The 26,208-nt window shown below is 36.6% G+C and overlaps 3 protein-coding genes across 4 annotated transcripts in view; 1 reads left to right on the forward strand and 2 right to left on the reverse strand.

Moving 5' to 3' along the window:
- ptk2bb (protein tyrosine kinase 2 beta, b) overlaps positions 1–795 on the forward strand; it is a 23,004-nt gene extending 22,209 nt beyond the window's left edge. The window contains exon 31 of the mRNA XM_052586265.1: positions 13–795. Within this exon, the coding sequence (XP_052442225.1) occupies positions 13–249 (237 nt within the window). The 3' untranslated portion in view covers positions 250–795. The remainder of the gene's footprint in view (positions 1–12) is intronic.
- Positions 677–12,996, reverse strand: chrna2b (cholinergic receptor, nicotinic, alpha 2b (neuronal)). 2 transcript variants are annotated; one of them, XM_052586267.1, is made up of 6 exons: positions 12,472–12,996; positions 7,308–7,459; positions 6,527–6,571; positions 6,215–6,324; positions 3,163–4,306; positions 677–2,192 (listed from the first exon to the last, which is right to left on the reverse strand). In XM_052586267.1, the coding sequence occupies exons 1-6, from the start codon at positions 12,554–12,556 to the stop codon at positions 2,067–2,069; spliced, it is 1,662 nt and encodes a 553-aa protein (XP_052442227.1). In that variant the 5' UTR covers positions 12,557–12,996; the 3' UTR covers positions 677–2,066. The 2 variants fall into 2 exon arrangements, with proteins under 2 accessions (XP_052442227.1, XP_052442226.1); XM_052586266.1 differs by having other exon boundaries at positions 12,463–12,996.
- Positions 12,997–13,657: 661 nt separating this feature from the next.
- si:ch211-142k18.1 (uncharacterized) lies at positions 13,658–21,374 on the reverse strand. The gene is made up of 3 exons (XM_052585789.1): positions 21,197–21,374; positions 16,861–17,526; positions 13,658–14,491 (listed from the first exon to the last, which is right to left on the reverse strand). The coding sequence occupies exons 2-3, from the start codon at positions 17,370–17,372 to the stop codon at positions 14,344–14,346; spliced, it is 660 nt and encodes a 219-aa protein (XP_052441749.1). The 5' UTR covers positions 17,373–17,526; positions 21,197–21,374; the 3' UTR covers positions 13,658–14,343.
- Between the last annotated feature and the right edge of the window lie 4,834 nt (positions 21,375–26,208).

Below are 26,208 nucleotides of genomic sequence, written 5' to 3' on the forward strand. Positions count from 1 at the left end.
TGTTTCTGTCAGATCGAAGGCACTCAGAAGTTGTTGAATAAGGACTTGGCTGAGCTCATCAGTAAGATGCGTCTGGCCCAGCAGAATGCCATCACCTCTCTGAAGGAAGAGTGCAAGAAACAGATGCTGGCAGCGGCCCACACTTTGGCCATGGATGCCAAGAACCTGTTAGATGCTGTAGACCAGGCCCGAGTGCGCTCAAACTTGGCCAAACCCAGACCTGAGGACCCAAATTCACAGACAGACTAGAAGAGCAGCTTGAGACATGCTGACTCACAGCTTGAGTACAAAACAGACTGATTCATCTGTATAAGACTGCAGTGCAGTAATAGGGCAAAAACAACACTAGAGTGGTACATGAAACAGCCAATAGAAATTCAGGCAACTGTTGTACTGCTGTCATGTTAAGTGTTTCATGTAAACATTTATGATTGGGAAAACCAGGCAAGCCAGAGGGGTATTCCAGAAACCAGTGTTAACTTACGGTCACATATACCCAGAACTAGTTGATTAACCCAAAGAAATATGTTACAAAAATGCATCTATCTTTTAATATTTAGTCAGCATTTCTAATTCTGTGAAAAATAAAAATACAAACATTGGTGTATGTAAGATTCAATGAACAAAAACTAAATTGTGCTTGCCGTTTCCTTCAGCATTTGTTGTAATGTTTGGTATTTTTATAATAAAAATACATTGTAAAAATGTTCTGTAGAAAAAAAAACATGTTGAATGCATATTCACATTGTGTGTGATGGGAATACATTTGAGTAAAATAAAATAAACGTTGATTTATGTTTTAATAGTTCTTTTTTTTATCACTGGAGCCTCATCAATAGTGAACCTAAGTGCTGAATACCTCTGTAATTAAAATATTATATTATAAGCTCCACAGAAGATTATGTTCAGAGAATTTGTTGTTATACAGTAACTAGCTACTTAACCTGAAAGCTACCTAGTTTTGGAACGTAAAGTTAAGGTTATGCATGTACTTATCCATTAACTATACTTAACCTACTTTCTGGAATGCCCCCAAAGCATTTTTGTTTACTTTGATTCTAGATTTTCTTTTGAGAAAAGTCTTGTACAAATGGTAATAACATTCATCTGGACATCTCATCTTATTAAATGTGTTTATATCGACCAAAGCAATGTAAGGGATTCACATAAAGCACAGATATGCTTTTTTTTTTTGCTTGCAAACAACAATAAAAGTTGTTGACACTTGTAAACTTCCAAATACACCGCAGAACAAGAGAGACATAAGATATAAGTCTTTATTAAAGGGAAAACTTCCTCCAAAATGAATATTCTGTCATCATTTAGTCTCCCTCATGCAATTACATTCCTGTATGAAATCTATTTTATTATTTGGGACATAAAAGAGGTTTTGAAAGACATTGGTTTTGGTGACTTCTACTGTATGAAAAAAATTAAATAAAATCTGAAAATATATTGTTCATGTTTTACAGAAGACAGACATTCTTTAAAGACACAAGTACGGTATTGTAAATGACAGAATTTGTTTAATTTTTATTTTTGTTAAAATATCCCTCTTAATTATATGATATCATATAAATTATATCAGGAGGTTGGTACCAAGACAGACTCGACACACACATATATACCCACAAACCACTTTGTCTCATCTCTTTAGTGTGCACTCTTTGATATGAAGAGTAACAAGACATGAGAAATCGCAACCTCAGTGCTTTTATTTGTGTACTCAATTAAATCTGTGTAGTAATTTCCAGTTGGCACGTTTCTTTTTTACAATACTATTTAAGGTTATACATTCAAATACAAGCGTTTTCATAGACAAGCTTCTTTAATTTGTGGCTTTCCTCTCAATATCTGACCAAAGCAAATGTCAGGTACTGTATTTGATGCCACATTCCTGATGTCAAACATGCATCTGACCCCATGCAGGGGAAATCTCAGCACGCGATCTCATGCCTGATATTCCCTGCTGGAAGGGTCGTTGTGTCCCCATGCTGGTTCTTCCTGTGGAAGCCTAAACATCAGAAGTCCTTATTGTTCATATAAAATACTCACTAGTGTGTTTTCTAGATCATGCCTGCAAGCCAGGGCGGGAGAAAGAGTCCGATTGTGCCCAGCAAACAAACTATGATGAACATCCATAGGAAGATTCTGTCTATTACCATAGCAACATACTTCCAGTCCTCTTTTACCTGTGTGAAGAGATAAGAGAATCGAGTGGATTATAAAACAACATGTAACTAGAAAGAGTAAAGTTATCCTTAAACTATCCGTTTAAGCCATATCTGAAGGGTGGTACCAAGACGGATTCCAATATATATACCCACAAACCATTTTGTCTCCATCTCTTTAGTGTGCAGTTAGTTACAGAAGTCACTGTGTCTCTTTTCCAGTTGGCACTTTTAATTTTCACAATAATATCTATGGTTATACATTCAAATACAAGCGTAATTGTCATTGAAAAACTTCTTTAATTTGTGGCACTCTTCTTAGTTTTTAAGAAAAGTTTGTCATAGACTTTGTCATTGGCTTGAAAAATCATTGCTCAAAGGTTTAAAATTGTTCGAACAGGCAATTTGATAGATCTAAATCAAATATTAATCTAAAAATATTAAATATACAATTATTTAAATTAAAATTGTATATCATATTATTTAAAAGCTTGGAGTCAGTATGTTTTTCTTTTTTAAAGTAATTAAATTCATGTCAGTTACTTAATGTCAGTAAGTACATTTAGAATGTTACAAAATATTTCTATTTCAAATAGCTTATATTCATCAAAGATTCCTGAAATATCATTTTCCACAAAAAAATATTAAGCTGCACAATTGTTTTCAGCTTTGATAATAAACGTGTTTCTTGAGCATAAGATGAGCATATAAGAATGATTTCTGAAGAATCATGTGACACTGAAGACTGGATCAATGCTTTAAATTGAATTTCGCCATCACTGGAATAAATGACATTTTAAAATATATTAAAATAGAAATATATTTTAAATGGGAATTTATTTGAGAAAATTGCAGTTTTCACTGCGTTTAAATCAAATAAATGCTGTGTGCTTATCGCTAATAAATGCTATGCAAATAAATGCTGTGTGCTTAGTTTAAATTACACTAAACTTTTGGAATAGTAGTGTAAAATTAATCAAAAGAAACTCACACTGAAGTCAGCATCTTCTGCTCTCAGGTGGTCTGCTATGTAGTGAACCCCCTCCAGAGCTTGCAGGACACTGGGGGACAGAGGGAACCCTGGGGTGTCTGGCATCATGTTTTCAGGCCGCTTTGTGACATTAACTCTTCCACCAAGCTGCCTGGAAGCCAGGCCCAACTCCAGTCTTGAGGAGGGGCCAAATTTCTGTAGAGGAGGTGGAGTCGAGATGAGAGGGCAGGGCGAAGGGGTCTGGAGTGAAAGCGAGATCGCCGAGGACAGCGTTCCCAGTTCTAAATCCTTATAACAGAAGCGTCTGCGGGACTCATCCTCTCCTCTGAACCAGCTAGTTGCTGTACTGAGGGTTGCGTTTGCCGGTCCAAGAACCCGTGATGTCATTCCTTGTCCCTGCCGCTGCAGGAGGAGGAGTTTCTGCCTGCGACGGCTGTCCGGTGCAGGTCTACGCATAAACAAGCACCGTGGGATCAAATCCAAGAAGACTGAGTGAACCCAGTGGGGCATCTTATGAGTGCTGGGCGAGCGGTGGTGGACGTTAAGCACGAAGACGGTGATGACGATGGACAAGGTGACGAAGATCATAGTGAAGAGAAGGTATTCGCCAATGAGCGGGATCACGAGCGAGGTAGAGGGGATGATTTCTGTGATGAGCAGCAGGAAGACGGTGAGCGAGAGGAGGACCGAGATACACAGCGTGATCTTCTCACCACAATCTGACGGGAGGTAAAAGACCAGCACGGTCAGGCAGGAGATGAGCAGGCAGGGGATGATGAGGTTTATGGTGTAGAAGAGCGGCAGACGGCGGATTATGAAGAAGTAGGTGATGTCTGGGTAGATCTCATGGCAGCAGTCGTACTTCTTGGTGTTGTAGGTGCCGACAGCATTGATGATGGCCCACTCGCCGCTCTCCCAGTAATCTTTCAGGTCGACCGTGTTCTCGATGCGCTCTAAGTCAATCTTGGCTTTGTCGTAAGTCCACGAACCGAATTTCATCTTGCAGTTCTGCTGGTCAAAGGGGAAGAAGGTGACATCTATGCTGCATGAGCTCTTGTAGATGGCAGGTGGAACCCAGAGCACTTTACCTGTGTGGAAGAGGTGGGCTTTGGTCATGTGGGTCACCGCAAACTCCCCATCTGCACTGAAGGGGACAACAACATTAATTTGATCAGATGTCACTTTACTAGAGGAAAAGCAGTGAAATGGTTTCATGCATCATACAATTCAGCAAAATACATTTTCACACATTTTAATATTTGCTTCAAAGCAAATAAAACTTGCATGTTTGCTGTTACAGTGAAAGTGACATACAGTCAAGTATGGTGACCCATACTCAGAATTAGTGCTCTGCATTTAACCCATCCAAAGTGTACACACACAGACTAGTGAACACAACACCCTGTGAACACACACCCAGAGCAGTGGGCAGCCATTAATCCTGCGGCGCCTGGGGAGCAGTTTTGGGGTTCGGTGCCTTGCTCAAGGGCACTTAAGTTGTGGAATTGCCGGCCCGAGACTCAAACCCACAACCTTAGGGATAGGAGTCATAATGTCTAACCACTAGGCCACAACTTCCCCTAATATAAAATTTTATGTACACAAGATAAATAAACATATTAACGAAGCCTTAGGAGTTGACGATATGATAAAAATCTCATATCACAATATGAGTAATTTTATATCACGCTAAAAATATATATCACAAAAAATTTAGTTATTTTTGCTTAAAATAAAGTAATTATATGAAAATTATATACAATAGAAATTATGCATGACATTATGCATAAGAACAAGAAACTATTTAAAAGCTATGGGGGGGGGGGTACTACGTTAGATCAAATACATAATATGCTACATACATTGAATAACGTAATCGAATAAAAACACTGCATATTCTTTATTGTGTAATATATTTCTTCTTATTATGGATACAAAAGTAATTTAGTCCAAAGCAGTGAGATTTTTCTCATTTCTGTTTGATTCACATGAATGACAGACAGCATGAATATTAGACTGCTGTCACTTTCAGAGCTGCCCGAATCCAATATACTGTTACACAAGTGTTTTCTTTCTCAGCTGTTTGCTTTCGCTTAAGACCTGAATAACTGTGTTTAGGAGGATACTTGCAAAGACGGCTTCTGACACATAAAAGTGTTTTTAAATACTTAAAAGCAAATTCAAATGATACATTTTACATAGCACAGCAACGTCATGTGAAGGTGTAACCACCATAGAGATGACAGTCCAAAATCTAAATATGTCTATACATGTCTACTGGTATATCACCCACACCCTACCTATAAAAAATAAAACTAACCAAATAAACAAACTATTATTCTTATTATTACTTTCCAAACCATTTTACACATGCACACAGTTTGGTTGTAGGTTTTTGATTATTGGGTTATTTTAGTAATATGACATACTGTACATTTAAGATAAGTAAATGGATAAATGAAGTATTAAAAAAAATAATAAATAAACAAATTAACAAATAAATGTATGAGTGAGTGGTAGATAATATCGATAAGTGGTTAATTATTTATAAGCTGTCATCATCATTAAATGATGCCTTCTACATGGAGTTTCTTGGATATTTTAAGTCTTTCAGACAGGACATATTTGTTTTAATAATGATTCGGCAGTTAAACAGTGTATGAACTGCCTTTTTTAGAGTTCTTGGTATCTAGGCTGGTGTAGCACCACATTCAAACAGTGGGTGTCAGTCTAAAGAAGTGTGTGAGTTCATTTCAGTTCATTTCAGTGCATTCCAATGGCATGGTATTGCATACTAGCCTGGTAATACCAAACTCTACTACTTCGCTGAAATGAAATTGAGTGGAAGTATGAAGTCTGACGTAGTCAGGCTAATTGCATACAGTACACGTTATAGATCATGTCATGCTTGTGCGCTTCTGAGAACCAACTCGGCATTTAAAACAGTCTACACAGCACTACACAGTTAACATCTTACGCTCTGGCTTGATTTCATTGCATTTAACTTGTGGAGATTTATGAGTGTTCTTAGCTCAGATAAATTGTTACTCACTTGTTGTACAAAACTATATCCGGGACCCAGATTAGTTCTGACGGAACCCTGATAGAAGTCACATTGTCGTAGTCTGACGGCTTCCAGCGTAGTTTATAGTCATTCCACTCCTGAGCGAGAGGCCACAAATGTTCAGAAAATTAAAAACTAAATCTTTGCAAAATGACTGCCACCATAATACTTACTTGACAATTTTATTTTGATTGTTATCATTAAATCATTTTACTATTTAGCCAACTTTGTTCTAATTTATGGTGCCAGATCATAAAACAAATTCTCCATTCCACATATGAACTTTCCTGCTGCACATACCTGCTTTAGCCAGACATTTGTTGTCATCATCTGATTCTTCTCGTCCTGTGGAGGAGAAAAGGAAGGAAGGACAGTGAGTATTAGATGAGTCAGAATGCTGGGTTTGCTCCAGCAGAAAGCTTTTGGTTCAGAAAGATCACAAACACCTTATCATTTTAATCTTCCGATGGACTTGGAGCCTTAAAGGAGCATGAACCTAAATGAATCAATATTCTAAGGTTTTAGGGCTCTTAATATGGCAATATACAGTAGGAGGTTGACGTTACTGCCTTGTGAAATGAATATTTCACCATATCTGTAAACAAAATTGTAAAAATTATAATTAGCATTTGTTATTTATTGTTATTGTAAGAATACTAAGCTTTAGATATCCTTGGGCCAAAACAGACTCTGGATGCATGTGAGGTTTAGGTTCATTTTTTTTTTTTTGCAATCTGACAAGGTATTAGTTTTATAACAGCAATAACAATAAGAGCATAAAAAACTGTAATATGTTTACTACTATTCAAAGGTTTGTGGTTAGCAAGATTTTAAAATAAATTATTTAAGGATATTGCCACAAAAAATATTAAGCAGCACAACTATTTTCAACATTTATAATAATAATAATAATAATAATAATAAATGTTTATTGAGCAAATCAGCATATTAGAATGATTTCTGAAGGATAATGTGACACACTGTATATTGGAATAATGATGCTGAAAACTTAGCTTTGCCATCACAGGAATATATTACATCTTAAGCTATATTTAAATCGAAAATAGTTCATTTAACTTACCACATCAATCAGCTGGGCAATAGATAAACCGAACTTGACAATGACAACATCAGAGGTGTTTGGTACAGGCCTTGACCACTTGTTGTAGCCATCAAAGAGCTTTTTGAAGAGTTCATCTTCAGCGTGTGAATGAGTCTTCTCACAACAAGAGACTGCAAGTGGAAAAGAAGACATTACATTCGAACTGCTAATACTACTAGTACTAGATTTGATCAAATGTTTCAAAAGAAAATAAAACACACACACACACACACACACACACACACACACACACACACACACATATATATATATATATATATATATATATATATAAATATATATATATATAAAATAAGAAAAGTATATATATATACAGTCTATTTCGACTTCTATAAAGCTCCTTTCACAATAAAATATATGATAATGAGAAAGTGGAGGCAAATTACATTGTTGTTCTATTGTGCTTTTAAATTGCAGTCATAAAGTACATTACATCATCTTATAGTGAGCTTGGTTCATTGCTGAAGTGCCAAACATTCAGATTGCTAGAGAAGCAGTTTCGCAAGCTCAGCTTATTTAGAAAGTTTTTTATAGATTTGAGTGTAGCATGACAAATTATTGAACAAGTGTGTGAATTTACAGAGGTAGAGATTAAATACTTCAATGAACTAATGGGAAGGAGAGCCTATTAATTTATCTAGGGCTTCCTGACCACACTATTTGCATATTAAATAACTAAAACATATAGTATTAAAGCACTTCATCAGGGGATTAACTTCCATTCATTTCTTTAATCATATATAATTACACGCATCATCACTTCATCACTTCTCATTTGTTGATTGTAATGGCTCAAAAATGTTTCCAGGCAAAACTATTCCACACAATTAAACTTCAGCAATATCACGTGAGCAGAGTGTTATGTTTCCAAAAATCGCTGAATTTGAAATATCACACTCACTGAAAACATAGGCCTATAACTCTTACTTTTATTTCCCATTACAAAAAAAAAAAAAAAGCTGAAAGTTTGTCACAAACAGTGAACAACTAAAAAATATTATGAGTAATTCAGAACGCCAGTCTATTTACTTAATTAAAGAGCACAAAAAAAGATGTGTGGATAAATTAAATAAATAAATTACACAGTATTCCATCAAATCAAATTTTTTTTTATATATTTTTTTTAATTATTGTCAATTTAGATTTTGTCTTTATTAAAAGTAGTTTATTTTCCAAATTAAATAAATAAATAAATAAATCTAGACCTGTTTTCACTGACTGACTGGTGAGCCCAAACTCATGGAAATGCATATGCTATCAGTTGCATGTTTTATTTTATTTTATTTTATTTTATTTTACCTGATATTCATATGCAGAGACTGTGCATATGATACGCATGTTTTACATGCATATAGTGTGCAGTTTTTGCATGCATATGATATGCACTTTGTTGGGGTTTATATACACATTTCTGGCGTACATGAAATACGTACCTACCCCACACTCCTAAACCTACCTATTGCATATCATATGCACGCCGAAGTCCATTTTTGCATATAAATAGTATGCCAAATAGAAACAGAAAATTGTCCCATTGAAACGCACGTTCATGAGCTTGGGTTAGAGCAGGCCTATGCCATCTTTTCTTTTGCCATACTGTTTTTCATATACTGTAGTATATGAAAAACAGTATGGATTCAATGAGTAGTATGTCTGAAATCATGAGGCAGTAACCACATGAAGAATATAGTACTTTGATCTTAATGAATACTACTTATAATATGTTTTCTATTTAAGTTTTCATTTGGACATACCTATATAGTGAGGAAAAATGCTTTCAAAAACATTGCTTCAAACACCTGATATGTGTGAAGCCGACAAATGTTAATGATATGTGGGCCAGTGAGGCTAACTGAATGATGACTGATTCTCTTCTTTTTTCAAGAGGATATGTTCTGTAATCACTGCACCTCTGGTTGACACCTTTGCAGGACAGAGGCTAGACACCATTAAGATGGCCCACTCCGGTCTCATCTCTGAGCTGAGGAGGCATTAACACAGAACCCTGAGGACAGTGTTTGCACATAGTATGTGTCAGGCCTGCTATTTGAGTGCTGTAGCATGGCTGGAGTTGCTCTCTGAGAGCAGTCATTTGCTGTGTGGAGAACTGATCTCCCTTGGGTCATCCTGGCACAATGAGTCACACTCTGGGCAAGTGACAACATGTCATTATCAAATCAGATTTAGGGTCTGCACCACAGGGCATTAGTACAGTGGGACATGGTATGAAAGCCAAGCACAGCACCGACTACAGTCAGGAAAATATTTTCTCACCTCTGGCACATTTCTTGCTTTTTAAAGCATGATGCATTTTGAAGTTATTATTATTCTGAGGCTAGGAATTTGGTATTGGATTTATGCATATAGATGTGGTGAAGACGCATTTATGCATCTAGATGTGAAGTTCAAACCGAGCATCAGAATGGAGAAGAAAGGGGTTTTAAGTGACTTTGAACATGGAATGGTTGTTGGTGCCAGACGGGCTGGTCTGAGTATTTCAAAAACTGCTGGTCTACTGGGATTTTTGAGCACAGCCATCTCTAGGGTTTACAGATAATGGCTTGAAAAAGAGAAAATATCCAGTGAGCGGCAGTTGTGTGGATGAAAATGCCTTGTTGATGTCAGAGGTCAGAGGAGAATGGGCAGACTGGTTAGAGATGATAGAAAGGCAACAGTAACTCAAATAAATACTCATTAGAACCAATGTATGCAGAATACCATCTCTGAATGCACAACAGGTTGAACTCTGAAGTAGATGGGCTACAGCAGCAGAAGACCACAGCGGGTGCCGCTCCTGTCAGCTAAGAACAGAAAACGGAGGCTACAATTCACACAGGCTCACCAAAATTGGACACTAGAAGATTGGAAAAACGTTGCCTGGTCTGATGAGTCTCAGTTTCTGCTGTGACCTTCAGATGATAGGGTCAGAATTTGGTGTAAAGAACATGGATCATGGAAAAGCATGGATCCATCCTGCCTTGTCTCAATGGTTCAGGCTGCTGGTGGTGGTGTAATGGTGTGGGTGATATTTTCTTGGCACACTTTGGGCCCCTTAGTACCAATAGAGAATGGTTTAAACACCACAGTCTACCTGAGTATTGTTGCTGACCTTCTCCATGTCTTTATGACTACAGTGTACCCATCTTCTGATGGCTACTTCCAGCAGGATAATGCACCATGTCACAAAGCTCAAATAATCTCAGACTAGTTTCTTGAACATGAAAATTAGTTCACTTTACTCAAACAGCCTCCACAGTCGCCAGATCTCAATCCAATAGAGCTTTGGTAAGAGGTGGAACGAGAGATTTGCATCGAGGATGTGCAGCCGACAAATCTCCAGCAACTGCGTGATGCTATCAAGTTAATATGGACCAAAATTTCTAAAGAATGTTTCTAACACCTTGTTCAATCAATGCCACAAAGAACTGAGGCATATCAGAAGGCAACAGGGGGTCCGACCCGGTACTAGCAAGGTATACCTAATAAAGTTGCCAGTGAGCGTGTGTGTGTGTGTGTGTGTGTATAGCTGAGAATAAAGGAAAAAGTGTTCATTAACCAACAGGCAATATGGTTTAATTAGAGAAAATTTGTTTTCTATTTCTTCACAATAAATAATAATAATAATAATTATTATTATTATTATTATTAATTTATTAATTAAACTTTTCACTTAATAAAATGTTTAATAAAACATAAAATTAAAAATTATTTGGCACAAATGTGGAGTTTTAGTTTTAACTAAAACAATGTAAACTGTGTTATCTTGGTATTTTCATCTTTTTTTAAAAATAAACAAAATGATTAAAGGTTGATAAACCTTATTTTACAATGCTAACATGTTTTAATTTTAGTTTTTAAGGTGACTGTCTAATTGTCTTCATCAGTAATTTAATTCAGAGTGCAGGGAACTTATACTGTAAATATAACTGTTGCACCACAATTTGACTTTAAAATATTATTTTATATAGCCTACATTTTATGTTTTATATTATTTTATATTTTTATTCTAAAAATCTTTAATTTGGTACATGTATCCTATAACTAAAAGGTGTAGGTCTACATTTTAAATCATATTAATTACAGTTATATTTCTCAAGTTGCAATTGGCTACTAAACCGTGATCACCGTGATAATTTTTGTGTGTAACGTAAAAGAACATCGGAGGCTCGTTCTCAACTCCAGTTTGGAACGGTGAAGTCTGCGTCAGTTCTGCAGTCGCTCAAACAGCGATAACAGCGCATCTGTTCTCCAGTCTGTGAGGAGCAGAGCAGGTGGACGGATTTCACTAAACAAACTTGTGGGTTGTTAGATCAAAGACTCGGACCTGAAATTGGCTGGCGACCTTCTTCTTCTTGTATCTCCGTTAAACTCTGGAAACTTTCAAGGGCTCGGCATGTCCTTAAGGAAATCCGATGCAAATAGCGTCGGTAAAGTGCATCCTGCAAGCTCGTCAGATGCCCGCAGTGATATTCATTCATCAGGAGTCCAGAGGCTGCTGACAGCGAGCGGCGCTCGTGGAGAGTGCGAGCGTAAACGCAGAGTGATGAGCAAGCGCAATAAATCTGCCTTGATTTAAGCGCCAGCTTGGCCGCGGAGAGGACACTTAATTTTACTGGCAATCGTGCGTGCCATTCTAATGCTTACACATCTCTGACTGTGGATATGTGAAAGCATTTGCATCTTAAACCAGCTCATGGTGGTTTGTTGGTTTAAGATAAATTGGTCTCTCATTGTGACCAGTTGAAAACCAGATTAAGCTGGATGTTTTGAGATTTTAAGGAGATTCTTAATTGACAATGAATCAAATCAGATCATATTAATCAATGCACGTTGGAAATGCCTAGTACACAGGTAAAACAATCAAATAAACGTTGTCTTATTTTTAAGGCTCTGGCTCAGGGTGACCAAAGCTGGTTCAAGTTAAACTAGCATCAAAGCCGCTAACCACATAAAAGTGGACATGGTTTTTGGAAATGTGCAATCAAAATAAGTTTATAGCTACAATTATATAATACGTTTGGATTATTCTTAAGCAATTTTTGTGGAAAAAAAGTAAAAAATAAAAAAAAAAAAAGTAAAAAAAAAATAAATAAATAAAAAATTCAGAACTTACTTGACTCACATAGGATAGTGCAGAGAAGTGAAATCCTCAGGAAGAACCGCTGATTCTGAAGAAAGCGCTCCATCATACAGCCGATTACTTTCATTACATTTCTATGTTTTCATCTGCATTCCACGCGACAGTTCCCGTATAATTCAGTGGCTTCTGTGTTTTCTGTTGTGGTGTCATACTCTGCATCCTCTGCTGGTTCTCGTCTTTTTTTTTTTTTATCACATGTATTATAAGGGCTGGCAAAAATCGGTTTTTCGTAAAAATGTTTCAAATTAAGTAGCATAAATCCAGTGTTTATCCATATTTATTTAACCCTTAAGTTTATTTCTCTCTACGTGAAAAAGCACGATGATGAGTTTAAGTTCTGCGCACCTGTTCAGCGGAAGATCAGATTCCGTGCTGCAAAAGTATTAGGCTATTTATCTCCATATGCATCCAAAAAAAGAAGTATTTTTAGATATATCCCAGAGTAACTCCATTCGTGCCAGACAGTGTATAGATGCACTCATGACCTGGCTCCTGCTGTTTCCAGGGTTTACTCCAGACTGAGCATCTCTATCTCAGTCCGCCTACCCACTTTCATGTCAGACAGAAAGGGAGGGAGCGAACACATCACAAGTTCACGAGCTTGACCACATTCCAAATTGCCCGATGTTTATTTTCAACAAATCTGAACGAATTTTCTTTTTCAAATAAAAACAACATAATTAATTCACGTTTATTGAATACGTTCCCGATCTCATATGGACACAGTCCTTGTCAAATCAGGGCCAATCTTATTATTGCATCAAGTGATTGATTTGTTATTGCAATTAATTTCCGCTAGAGGTCAGGGTTGCTGAATAAATGCTGAAGGGGCGTTTGTAGGGCTTTTATTTTTAATCAATTTAAAGAGTTCACACTCTCAACAAGCAATTTCTAGCAAAGGGATGGCTTGGAAAAATACCTTCTCTAATTGTACATTTTTTAAATTGGAAACCCTGATATATACTTTTAGTGAAAATCATATACAGCAATGCCACCTAAAGAATGACTATAACCCCCATCAACAGTAATAAATATTCAACACTCAGTATTATATTTAGTTTGTCACTGAAATTCATTCTTTCACACAATCTGTATGCATGAACGCTGCCAGCATGCACACATAAATCCCTTCAAAAATAGCAAAAGTGACCACAACTGACAAGAGTAATACACTTATATTTTAATAGTTATACTTACAGTATATTTAATCATACCCGAGTAATCACAATATATTTTAAAATAACATTCTTTAGTCACAAAGATTTCTGATTCTTTCTTCTCATTCTTTTAGATTCTGGCTTCAAGCTGCCAAGTAACGTTTTTATGTCTCGGTGACATCACTGCCATGTTTTTCTTTCCTTCTTTCTTTCTTTCTTTTTTCATTTCCAACTTTCTCTCTCTCTCTCCAACGTATAAGAGTTCATGCTTGCTGATTTCCAGACCCTCATACAGTCTTTTCACCATCTGCTCCCTAGCGCCAAGACATCTAGACCATAGCTACAGGGTTGTCTGTACTTGGAAAGAGAATATTCTTTTAAGAAGTCACCTCAATGCCAAGATCATTTTTACAATTTCCTTGTACACAAAGCCATTATGTTTTCATTATGGCTCATAAATGAACATTGTACAAGAGAGAAAAATATAGTATAGCATTTCAGTCTATTCTCTGACAATAGTGCTTTTTAAAACATAGTAAGCAAGTGAGATAAAATATAAAAAAATGCAAATGGTCCACTGTTTAAGGGGACAATGTTGTTTTACTGTTATTAAAACATTGTGGATAATATTGATGTGACATGCCGTATATCACTTTTATCAGTTTTTTTTTTTCAGGTTGGAGGGCTTCCCACTGAATCATTTAGTTTTGCGTGGCTGTCTCATGTTCTTCCTCAGCTGTTTGATCATCTCCACATGCAGGGTTCGTGAGGAGCTCTCCAGTCGAGTGGCGATGTCTGTCGCGGTACGCAGCATTTCTTCAAAGGCAAGGGACTCCTCTTTTATTCTTAGATAAAGACATAAAGTAGACACAACATCAGAAATAGAGAGAGAGAGAAAGAGAGAGGAGAAGAAGGAAATGAACAGGGGCCTCAGCATAGTATTTCTTGAAGTAGGGGCCTCAAAGGGGCTGAAATTCACATTCCTTCCAACTGTCCAGACTGGTGATGGAAAACCCAGAGACCAGAATCAGTCGTGTCATTGTGGTTAGTCTGAGGCTCTACGAGCTACAAGCTTTTTTTTACATCACTGTGTTTATAAGCATTTATTTCTTGTTTAGGATTTACTTTTAGAATTTTACTTTTATTAATTTATCTTTCTTCTTTCAGACAAATCCAGTCGGAATTATATAAAAAAATTGTCTGTGATCTTTCAAGCTGTTTACTGGCACTCAGCGGGTGTTGCATGCTTCAGTCCAAAAGAAGTTAAATAAAAAGTGCCCATCTATTAAAAAACAAAAAAAGTGTCTCACATGGCTCACATCTCACATGGGGGGGGGGGGGGGGGGGGGGGTGAACAAAGACCTCCTGTAGCGAATCAATTTGTTTTTGTTAAAAAAAAGAATCAACCATATTTAAGAGATAATTATTACTTTGATCTAGCTTGTACTCACTGTTGTAAATGGAAGCATTCCGGGGGATTGATGTATGAGGTCAGCTTTGCTCATGTGCCACTCAGATGTGACGAACAAGGAATTGCAGGGTAGAGATCAAAACAAAACAACGGTCACTAATTAGAAGTCCAAACGAGGATTTGTAAAGAAGAATGTTGGAGGATTTTTATATAAGCCAAGAGGAGACTGGTTTTCATTTGCTAAAGTAAAGAAACTTTGCTTCCTTTGCTCCTGGTAACAAATGTTGGTTTTCACAAGACTCACCGGCGCATGCGCAGCGCTGACCTCATACCTCATCAGTCTGGAGCTGCTTCTGTGTACAACTGTTGGCGCAGGCTACATTAAAGTGATTATTATGTTTTGAATATGGATATTTTTCTTACAAAACACAAAGATTTGCTACAGGAGGATATTGTTCACCCCCCGGAGCCACGTTAGACACTTTTTTTTAATGGATGGGTGCTTTTTATTTCACTTCTTTTGGACTGATGCAATGCAACACAGCTGTTTAGTGGCATTAAACAGATTGAAAGATCAAATACAGTTTTTTTTATATAACTCAGACTGGATTTGTTTGAAAGAAGAAAGTCATATACACATAGGATGCCTTGAGGGTGAGTAATGTATGGGTTAATTTTAATTTTTGGGTGATCTATCCCTTTAAGGTCTATAACTGAACTCTCTATATATTGGGAAACAAAAACAAAATACATATACAAATGTATATAGTAAATAAATTATATAAATTAAACTAATTATACTACATATACATACTGTACATATATATATATATATATATATATATATATATATATATATATATATATATATATATATATATATATATATATATATATAGATAGATATATATATAGATATATCTATATATATAGATATGTATATATATATATATATATATATATATATATATCTATATATATATATATATATATATATATATATATATATCTATATATATATATATATATATATATATATAGATATATATCTATATATATAGATATATATCTATATATATAGATATATATCTATATATATATATATATATATATATATATATATATATATATATATATATATATATATATATATATATATATATATATATATATGTATATATATATATATGTATATATATATATATGTATATATATATATTCTATTTTACATGAATTATATTATTTTAGATTTTCTGTTCATCAACGAATCCTAAAAAATGCTTTGACAAAAATTTTAAGCAGCACAACATTGTCAACATTAATAATAAAGCAATTCAGCATATGAGAATGATTTCTGAACGATCACATGACACTGAAGACTGGAGTAATGACCGATAAAAATTCAGTTTTGCATTACAGGAATAAATTTCATTTAAAAATATATTCAAATAGAAAACAGTTATTTTAAATTGTAATAATATTTCCTAATATTATGTTTTTTTTTACTGTAATTATGGTCAAATTAATGCAATTCTGTAGTTTTATTTGTTTATTTGGGATGTACAGTATACCAGTGTACTTAAAAAAATATAGACATTTTCACCTATGATCTTCCATCATCATTTCTCATGTGTCAACAGCAAATTGTACAATTTTATACTAAATATTTTGCACGTGTTAGACTTTCCTCCCTCCTCTTTATCATGCAGGTTTGTTAAAGCATCTTAAATTGTTAAAAACCATGGAGTTTTGCCTCGAAGACGAGAGCATATGACTGCCTTATTATGATTCAACTCATCTCACTTCTGAATACCAGCCAAAGTGGCTTGAGCGTCTCCCTCCAGCTGACTCTCCAACTCCTCTGCTGCTTTTGTCACCACACTCTCACAGCTCACGTGATCCTCTCTGGTTCCAACAATGTTCTCTTGGATCACCTCCTCGTAGCGTTGATCTCCCATCTCTGCTCCTACATACTGGACCAGATTCTCCATCACTGCCTGGTTCCCATGCTGAATGGCCTTTAGATAAGCAACTTCCTCTCTGAAAGCTCGTAGCCGCCTTGTCATGACTTGGCTGGTGTGAAAGTTGACATAACAGTCGCCGCCTTCTGTCTCTGACAGGCTCTGAAAAACTGGCCTGGTCCTGTCTGGCTCATCCCCGACTGCATGAAAGACTGGAGCGGAGGAGTTGCCAGTGACCACAGTCCCAGAGACGTCACCTGATCCCCACTCTCCATCATCACCACTCTGGCAGTAGACTGGCATCACTAGGAGTGTGAAGAGCCAAGTGCCCAGAGTAGAGTGAAGCCTCATCATGACCCAGACGAGGGAGGAACCTCTATGACCTGGGACTTGACGGAGTGATGGATGAGAACTCAAGCAATGACAAACGTGAGGTCCCTCCTGAGCCCCTCAAAGCTGGACGCAGCTTTTCCACACAATCACCACTGTTGCAAAGCTCTGACCTCATCTGTGAAGACATAAACAGATGGTTAAATAATGTTTTGCTTTGAGAACAGACCAAAACTTTTCTTCAATGGAAACTATTCAGTATTGTTCAAAAGACTGTAATGTTTTTGAAAGACTCTCAGGCTCGCCAAGGCTACATGTATTTGATAAATATACAGTAAAACATTAATATTGTGAAATATTATTACAATTTAAAATAACTTGTAAGAAATATAACTGGTAGTTGCTCAGTTTTGAATTATTTGTTCTTGCAAGTGTTAGTTTATATATCACAACTTTTCTATTCAGTGTGAATATTTAACAATTGGGACCTTTCTTCACAGAATTGTGAGATTATAACTTGCATTTCTGAGAAAAATTCTTAGAATGAGAAGAACATTTTTGTAATTATCAGATATAAAACAAGAATCATTAGTAATAGAGTCAGAATTGCCTTTATTTACTTATTTTCTTCCCACGACAGAAACCAGCTTCCAAAGAAAACATTTGTGCTGCTTAATATTTTTGTGGAAATGGTGACAATTTTTTTGAATACAGAGTTAAAGAAAAACTAAAGAATAGTAAGATTTGTATTTTATTTTGTAACAATGTAAAAGTCTTAACTGTCATGTGTAATCAAATTAGTATGTCCTTAATGAATAAAAATATTTACAAACTTATGGACCCCAAACTTGAGAACTCTGTGGGTGTGCGTAAAATTGTTACAATGTTGTTATGTTATGTTATGCACTGAATACATTCTCTAGATACCAAACTGAATAAAACAAATCTAGAAAAATACACATAGCTTTTTAAGTAATTTCGTGGAACTTACGGTCAAATATGAAAGATAATGAGAGGTCAGAGGATTAAAGAAGTTGCTGTATTTGTGAAACTATACTGTCTGCCAACTGTACTGTGAATGCTAAATGAAGCAGTAGACTTTTACAGGGTTTTCCGGAGCATGTGGAGGGGGGCTTCCTGCTGGTGTGTGTAGTGAGCACATTCATTTATGTGAGGGCCCTGAGGTGTAGCACATGACCTCTCTGGAAGGGGAGACTGTTTGTTTAGTCTTCCATGTACAAGGATGAGTGCCCTTCACCCCTCTCTCTCTCTTTACACTCTTTCAAAGAAAAAGTGTGAGCCCCATCTTAGATAATACAATCACACAGTGTTGAGACTCTTTCCTTTTTACAGTTTCTGCATAGTGCCCTTGGCGTGAAAAAGCATCATCTTAGATTATTCTTAGATGTTCCTTTGCTTTAAATTGTTTTATAAATTTTATCTTCAATAATAAAATTAATATGACAAAAGGTAAACTGAAAAATTTAGTTTTTGAGAATTTGAGTTTTACGCATAACAATTTGTAGAAAAGTTGTTTTCTTGAAAACAAAGGGAAGGAATTGAATTTTTCAGTGGGCAAAGAAAACAATGATGAATTTTGCAACATAGGTTACTTTAAAGGGATAGTCCCCCCCCCCCCCCCCCCCCCCAAAAAAAAAGTAAATTCGGTCATTAATTACTCATCCTCAAGTCGTCCAAACCCGTAAGACCTTTGTTTATCTTCAGAACACAAATTCAGAATTTTTTGATACATTCCAAGACCCTCCCATAGACAGCAAGGGTACTACCACGATCAAGGTCCAGGAACATAGTAAGCACATCAGTAAAATAGTCCATGCAACATCAGTAATTCAAACTGTAATTGTACAAAGCTTCAAGAATATACTCCCCAAAATTGAGGCAAGCCACTGCAGACTGAATGAGGAGGAGAAAAATTGTTGAACAAAGTTGTTATTTTTGTTTCCTTTGCACACAAAAAGTATTCTTGTAGCTTCGTAAAATTATTGTTGAACTACTGATGTCACAACGATTATTTTACTGATGTCCTTACTACCTTTTCTGGACCTTGATCATGGTAGTACCCTTGCTGTCTATGGGAGGGTCAAAGAGCTCTCAGAATAAAAAAATATCTTTATTTTGAGGTCTTACGGGTTTGGAAAGACATTTTTGGGTGTACTATCCCTTAAAGGATGTTTTCATAAAAGTTTTTTTGTTCTTTCTATCTCCTGCTCTCTGAATCAACTCAACTTACACAACCACTTTCAATGTCCTGTCTTACTCCAGGGTATCCCAACACTCCTCTCAACATCTGGAAATGTGAAATGCGATATCTGTCTTCAAGGGAAGACGGCTTTCTTTTCCACAGTGTGAGCACTTTTGGATTCTGCGGTAGTTCAGCAGGCTTTGCCTAAAAAAAATCTTCCTGTGCATGTTCTGGGCAGCATGAAAAATACATTTTGCTGCTAATGCATTCATATTTTTTGCATTAGTGTAATAGAATATCAAATCTGTTGGTTAATTGCAGTCATCTTTTTTAAAGGTTTGACCTGTGGGGTTGCCTTCAGTTTTTTTTTTACCTGTCTAATCTGTAGGTATCCCTATAAATCACAATCAACCTCTTTTAGTAAAGACCCATCCATTTTAGTAAAGGAGTACCATCAAGAGCATCTTTGCCTCTCTACAGCAGTAATTTGTTGTTCATGCTTGCTGATTGACATTTGTGCCTCATGGAGTAAGGATAATATCTGTAACTCAACAGACCGACACAGCCTGTAATGAACTTCTGCTCTGCTGTGCATGCAATGATGAAAGCAGTGATTTATTTCTCACTTAGTCCTGAAGCACTTTGAGAAAATGAATGAATCTCTTTTATTATAATTTTTTTTTCACAGTTAAAATTAAATACTGAAATGTTTTTGCAAGGTGTTTAATTTTTTAATTAAGTCTGAAAGTGTCAAATGTATTGAGATGAGAAAAACAGATATTGAAAATTATTTCATGTCTCGGAATGATGCATATTGTTCCTTAACCAAGCAGAGCAAAATGCTGTCATATGCGAACAATATTTTTAGATTTACTGATCAACATTGTAAATGAACAATGGCACAAAAGTCTTGATTTGATTAGTCGCTCTGTTTTGATCCCTCACAACTGCTCACACTGCCAATCCAGAGCTTGTAATGTTTTACAACGGAGAAAACTATTAAAACTTTTAGACACATAAATGATATTATTGGAACTATAAAAGCCCACTCAAACAGCGCTTTTGACCTTTACATTTCCTTCAGGCACCTTTTTAGAAGCATTGTGTCATTTCTAAAAATACATGCCAAACCAGTTCAAAGCTAAGGAAATGCAGTATCACTTTTTATGATAACAAAGTCTGCCTACTCCAGATAAAAAGTCACGATTAACCTTCAGCAATCATGCCAAGTGTCTGGAGCATAAGATGTTCACTCTTATGCTGAAACTCAACCTTCAGAACACATTTGTAATATTGGAAGACTATGAAAATAGGCCACAAGTCTTTTTGAATGGAAAGTACAGTCGCTGTTCCAGTTTTGGGTTTAATTTAGTCATACTTACATTAAAGAGAATTTCATGTGCAGCAAAAAAGAAAGTGAAGTTGGTTGAGTGTAGTGTGTCTTAAACATTATCGCCGCATATTTATGAAATGTAAGGTGATATTCCTATAATTAAATGAATGTCAGAAGATATATTTACACCAGTCACTAAAGTAATGAGTCATGCACTCAAATCAGGGCATTAAATAGCTCTGCCATATTGATCAAGACAGGTCTTGTTTTGCAAAGTACAAACATGAATAAAATAAAACTGACAGAACTCACCAGAATCTTCTGCCATGTCACAGGGTAGAGCCATGTGTCTGGTCAAAATGTTATTTGCTTTGCCTTTCAGAGGCAGAGAAGTGGAGCACACATAATCAGCCTGCCTTAGACTTCTTTTCACTTCTTCCAACAAAGTTTGGGAACCTGAAAGTCTGTGTCCCTATTTGGAGACTACTGGAAGGGGAGGGAGTGTTTATAAAAAGGGAGAAACTCAATGATTTCTTTCTTTTGTGTTCAGGAGAGTGAGGGAGAGAGAGAGAGAGAGAGAGAGAGAGAGAGAGAGAGAGCAGGAAAAGAATATTAGGGGGAGCGTGGGGTAATCTAGTTCACATCTGTGCCCTGATGTCTGATAATGTACAAGAGTTTCGCAGAAAAGGGTCTTTTCATGACCATACCAGATTTCCACTCAGCCATTCATTTTAATAGATGCTACAAGATATGAATGAATGAAGGGAAGGAAAGCTGTTGAAGCAAACCAAAGCTCTAAAATGTACAAAACATTTTTTTATAGCTGGTGAAAACCAGCAATAAAAACATCACATGAGCTTTTTTTTAATCCATCATTAACTATCAAAAGATATGAAGAACAAAACCACAATGAAGGGCTTTAACACTTATTCAGGTGTTAGTCAGATGCTATACCACCCTGAAATTAAACTTACAAAACCAATCAGTTTGTTTTACTTGTATATTTACTTTTATGTTATTTATGACGTAAAAATGGCATAATGCAAATTCCAGTAAGCAGCTCCTGAAAACTCACCATGCATTTTCCCAGCTTGTATCTTATTCTTCCACTCTCACAGCTTGGACTGGAGACAGGACCCTAAGAGCTTATTTATTAAAAACAAGAAAACAGACTGGATGAAATTCTTTAGAGACCAAAGTGTCTAGTGGATGTATTATAATATTATTCCTGCCATAGATTTCACTCCGTAGAATCAGTAGAGCTGTTCATTCATGACACCAGTTTCTAATGTTTTTTCTTTTCATTTTTGCCTTTTGAGTTATGAATAAAATATGAAATAAGAAGTTAAAATCTTTTTTCCACAAAGATGCATTAAACTGATCAAAAATGACTTTTAGAAATGGACAATTAAAACGTTGCACAAGATTTCTATTTCAAATAAATGTTCTTTTGAACATCTCTCTCTTTTTTATTTTTATTTTTTACTTTCTGTTCATTAAAGAATCCTGGAATAATAATCATGGTTTCTACAAAAATATTACACAGCACAACTCTTTTCAAAAATTGATAATAATAAGAGGTGTTTCTTATTAGGTGTTTTGAATAGGTGGTGTCTGATTAGAAAATCAGCATTTCATAATGATATCTGAAGGATTATGTGACACTGAAGACTGGAGTTATGATGCTGAAAATTCAACTTAGTCATCACAGGAATAAATGACATTTTATTCAAATGAAAAGCTGCTATTTTAAATTATAAAAATATTTCACAATATTATTTTTTTTACTGTATTTTGAACAAATAGATGCAGTCATGGAGAGCATGACACTTCTTTCAGAGAGATTTTTTTTTTTTTTTAATTTTACAACTGCAAACCTTTGAATGATATTGTGTAAGTTTAATTCACTTCTAAATCAAAAATCATTTGAAATACCCAAGTGACTGTGTAATGGTGTTTACTGTCAAACACAATGACAGACATGCCACATCTATCTGCACTCACATGTATTATACAGAGAGAAAAGAACAAACAAATATGAAAGTCCATTAGAATAAGTGATTACCTTTGATGAACTACCTCGCTGGGCCTATGAAGAATGGGATCAGGACAGAATCATGTTCTTCTTCTCCTCATGGTTTATATTTTGTCATCACTCTGATTGCAAAGTTGTTCTGGCAGTTTCAGAAGTACACTGTTTATTCACTGTGTAAACTTGCCAGTGTGCTTTAGATTTGGACGAGAAATACATATGAATGTCATTAAATACAGTAATGTTCTCAGTGCAGAGAATTAAACAAATAAAAACTATATTATATAAACAACATTCTTTCAACAGGGTTAATGCAGTTCAAAAACAGGACACCTGATAGATGGAGAACATCGGGAACATTTTTTTCCCCAACACACACTTCAAAGCTTGACTGTAAACTGTAACTGCTTGAAACTGTAACTAATCATCGGTAGATCTGATGAAAGGTGGTGATTTTTTTTTTTCAACAGACTTACAAAGACTGCAGAGATAAAGCAAAAACAATGGCTAAAAGTTGAAATTATAATATAGTCAACCTTCAGTGAACAGTAATAAACATAGCTCAAAACAACTAAATACATCATGTTTGGATGATACTATAGCCTACTCCAAGTGTTGACAGATAGTGACTCAAGTTGCTTCAGGTTGTATTTTGTTTGTTTAGCTTGTTGAGTTCAACTGTATCTGTTTATTAGTGTAACCTGGAAGGATATAAAAATACACACATTTTTGATGTGAGATTCTGTCACGATCACCAGCTGGAGCTGCAGCTCCACCAGTGGACACTCCATCCCTGACTTTTAGCATTTACCCAGGACTCCATTTCCCATAATAATTTGTCCAGACTAATCTACACTAATCATCAATTGCTGTCATTTGTCTCTGCATTAGCAGCCATTTTGGGGACAGTCTTTGGGCTGGCAGACATTTTGTGAACAGTCTTTGGGTTGGCAGCCATCTTTTGGAGAGATTCTGGGCTGGCATCCATCTTGTGATAAGGTCCAGGCTTAGGAGGCATGACGTGAGCCAACCTTGGCATTGCAGACTTGACATAAGTAGGCCCTGGACTAGCAGAAATGATTTGAGCAGGCTTTGGCTTGGCAGGCTTGACATGAGCAGACTCTGAAATGGTGGCCCTGACAAGACGAGACTCAGTAGAACTAACCATGACAGTGGAAGTCTGTGGTGTGGCGGCCATGTGGCGGTCCTTCTCCACTACTCCCACGGTAAATGCACTCAATCACAGTGGCAGATAAATATAAATGTCAAAAGTCCAGTTTAGGTCATGCAGTGGCATGACAGAATGCAGTGGCTCAGCTAGGCCTTTCTATAAAAAAAACTATAAGGCAAATATCGTCCAGAGTCAAGTCACGTCACAGCTGATTTTCCTGAGCCTAGTCACATTAAAGCTGTTTTTCCTGAGTCTCGTCATGTCACAGCTGATCTTCCAGAGTCTCGTCATGTCAGTGCTGATCCTTTAGAGACTTGTCACATTACAGCTGATCATCCAGAGTTTTGTCACATCCGAGCTGATCCTTTAGATTAGGGGTAGGCAACATGGTCTTGGAGTGCTGCTGTCCTGAAGAGTTTAGCTCTAACCCTAATCAAACCCACCTGAACAAGCTAGTCAAGGTCTTCAGGATTACTTAGGCTACAAACAATTGAGTTTTTTTCAGGGTTGGAGCTAAACTCTGCAGGGTCACTGTTTTAGAGTCTCGTCACGTCAGAACTGATCCTTTAGAGTTTCGTCACGTCACAGCTGGTCGTCCAGAGTCTTGTCACATCAGAGCTTATACTCCAGAGTCTTGTCATGTCACAGCTGATCTTCAAGAGTCTCATCACCTCACAGCTGAAACGTTGGAGTCTCGTCATGTCTAAGCTGTTCCTTCAGAGTCTTGTCACGTCAGAGCTGATCGTCCAGAGTCTTTATACGTCACAGCTGATCATCCAGAGTCTCGTCATGTCACAGCTGATTATCCAGAATCTCTTCACGTCACAGCTGTCATCACAAGCTCTGCAGTTTTAGCACCGTCTGTCACAGAGATACACTCCATGCTCTCTGTCCTGCCTGCAATGGCTACGGCCATTCAATGCGTTTGGGCTACACACTCCACCACAGTTCCTAGGTTTAGCCAAGAGAGGGCTTCTGATCCCGAGTGAACTGTGAAATTTCTGCCTGTCCTTTCCTGGCCATGAAGGTCACTTCTGCCTGCCCTGTTAGGTCTAGGGAAACCATTTCTGAACTCTTAGTTTGTCCTGTCACATTCAAAGAGACCATCAATGAACTTCTAGCTAGCCCTGTCATGCCCATGAGGACAATCTATGAACTCTGTGACCATCCTCTCCTAGACAAAAAGGCTGGTCTCAAACCCTCTGATTGTCCTGTAATGACAAAGAAGGTTGTATCTGCACTCTCTGACTGTCCAGCCATGATCAAAAGGACTACCCCTGAACTCTCTTCTCACCCTGTAAAGGTCAAAGATGCCAGTCCTGTTACAGATGCAGTTAACATTTCTGTGTTCTTTGTTCCAGTCCCGTCTGTTCCACCTCCCTCCAGGACTCACTTGGAAGCCGTTACTTGGGGGTGGGGCTGATCACTAGCAGGAGTGCCCATAAGCTCCACCAGTTGGCACTTTATCCCTGACTTTTATCATTCAAAAAAGACTTGCTGTCACCTATCTCTAATAACCTCATTAGTCTCATTGTAAGACTGGTACACACACACTCTCACATCGCTGTTGATTGTAAGCCTGTAACATTTTCCCAGTTTCCTTGTTCCCTTATTTCCTTAAATTGGCTACGTGTGTTTAATCTTGGACTGTTTCCATATTTTGATTGTTTGTTGCCTGCTCTGACCTTACGCCTGTTCGTTGGATTACTCTCCTGGATTATCCTTTGTGTTATTGTTTGCTGGTGATCTACCCTGCCTGTCTGACCACACAACTCTGGTGTCATGACTTCCACGTCACACATTCGTTTTCCACAAGTGTGTCCTTCTAGTCATCTCTGGAGAGCAAATAAAAAAAGTGAGCTGGTCTCATGAAATCAGGTTGCATAAACCATATCATTAAACATGAATATATTTACTGTGAAGCTTAAAAACTAAATTTTAATTGTGGATGGGTGTCTTTGACCTAAATTATGTTGCTTAAAGGTATTTTTACAGAAAAACAAGGCAAAAAAAGAAGAAAAAAAACAAGGCAAAAAAATAAAACACACACACACACACACACACGCACACACATACACACACACACACACACACACACATATATATATATATATATATATA

This window comes from Carassius gibelio, chromosome B20 (assembly GCF_023724105.1).
Source record: "Carassius gibelio isolate Cgi1373 ecotype wild population from Czech Republic chromosome B20, carGib1.2-hapl.c, whole genome shotgun sequence".
Classification (NCBI taxonomy): domain Eukaryota; kingdom Metazoa; phylum Chordata; class Actinopteri; order Cypriniformes; family Cyprinidae; genus Carassius; species Carassius gibelio.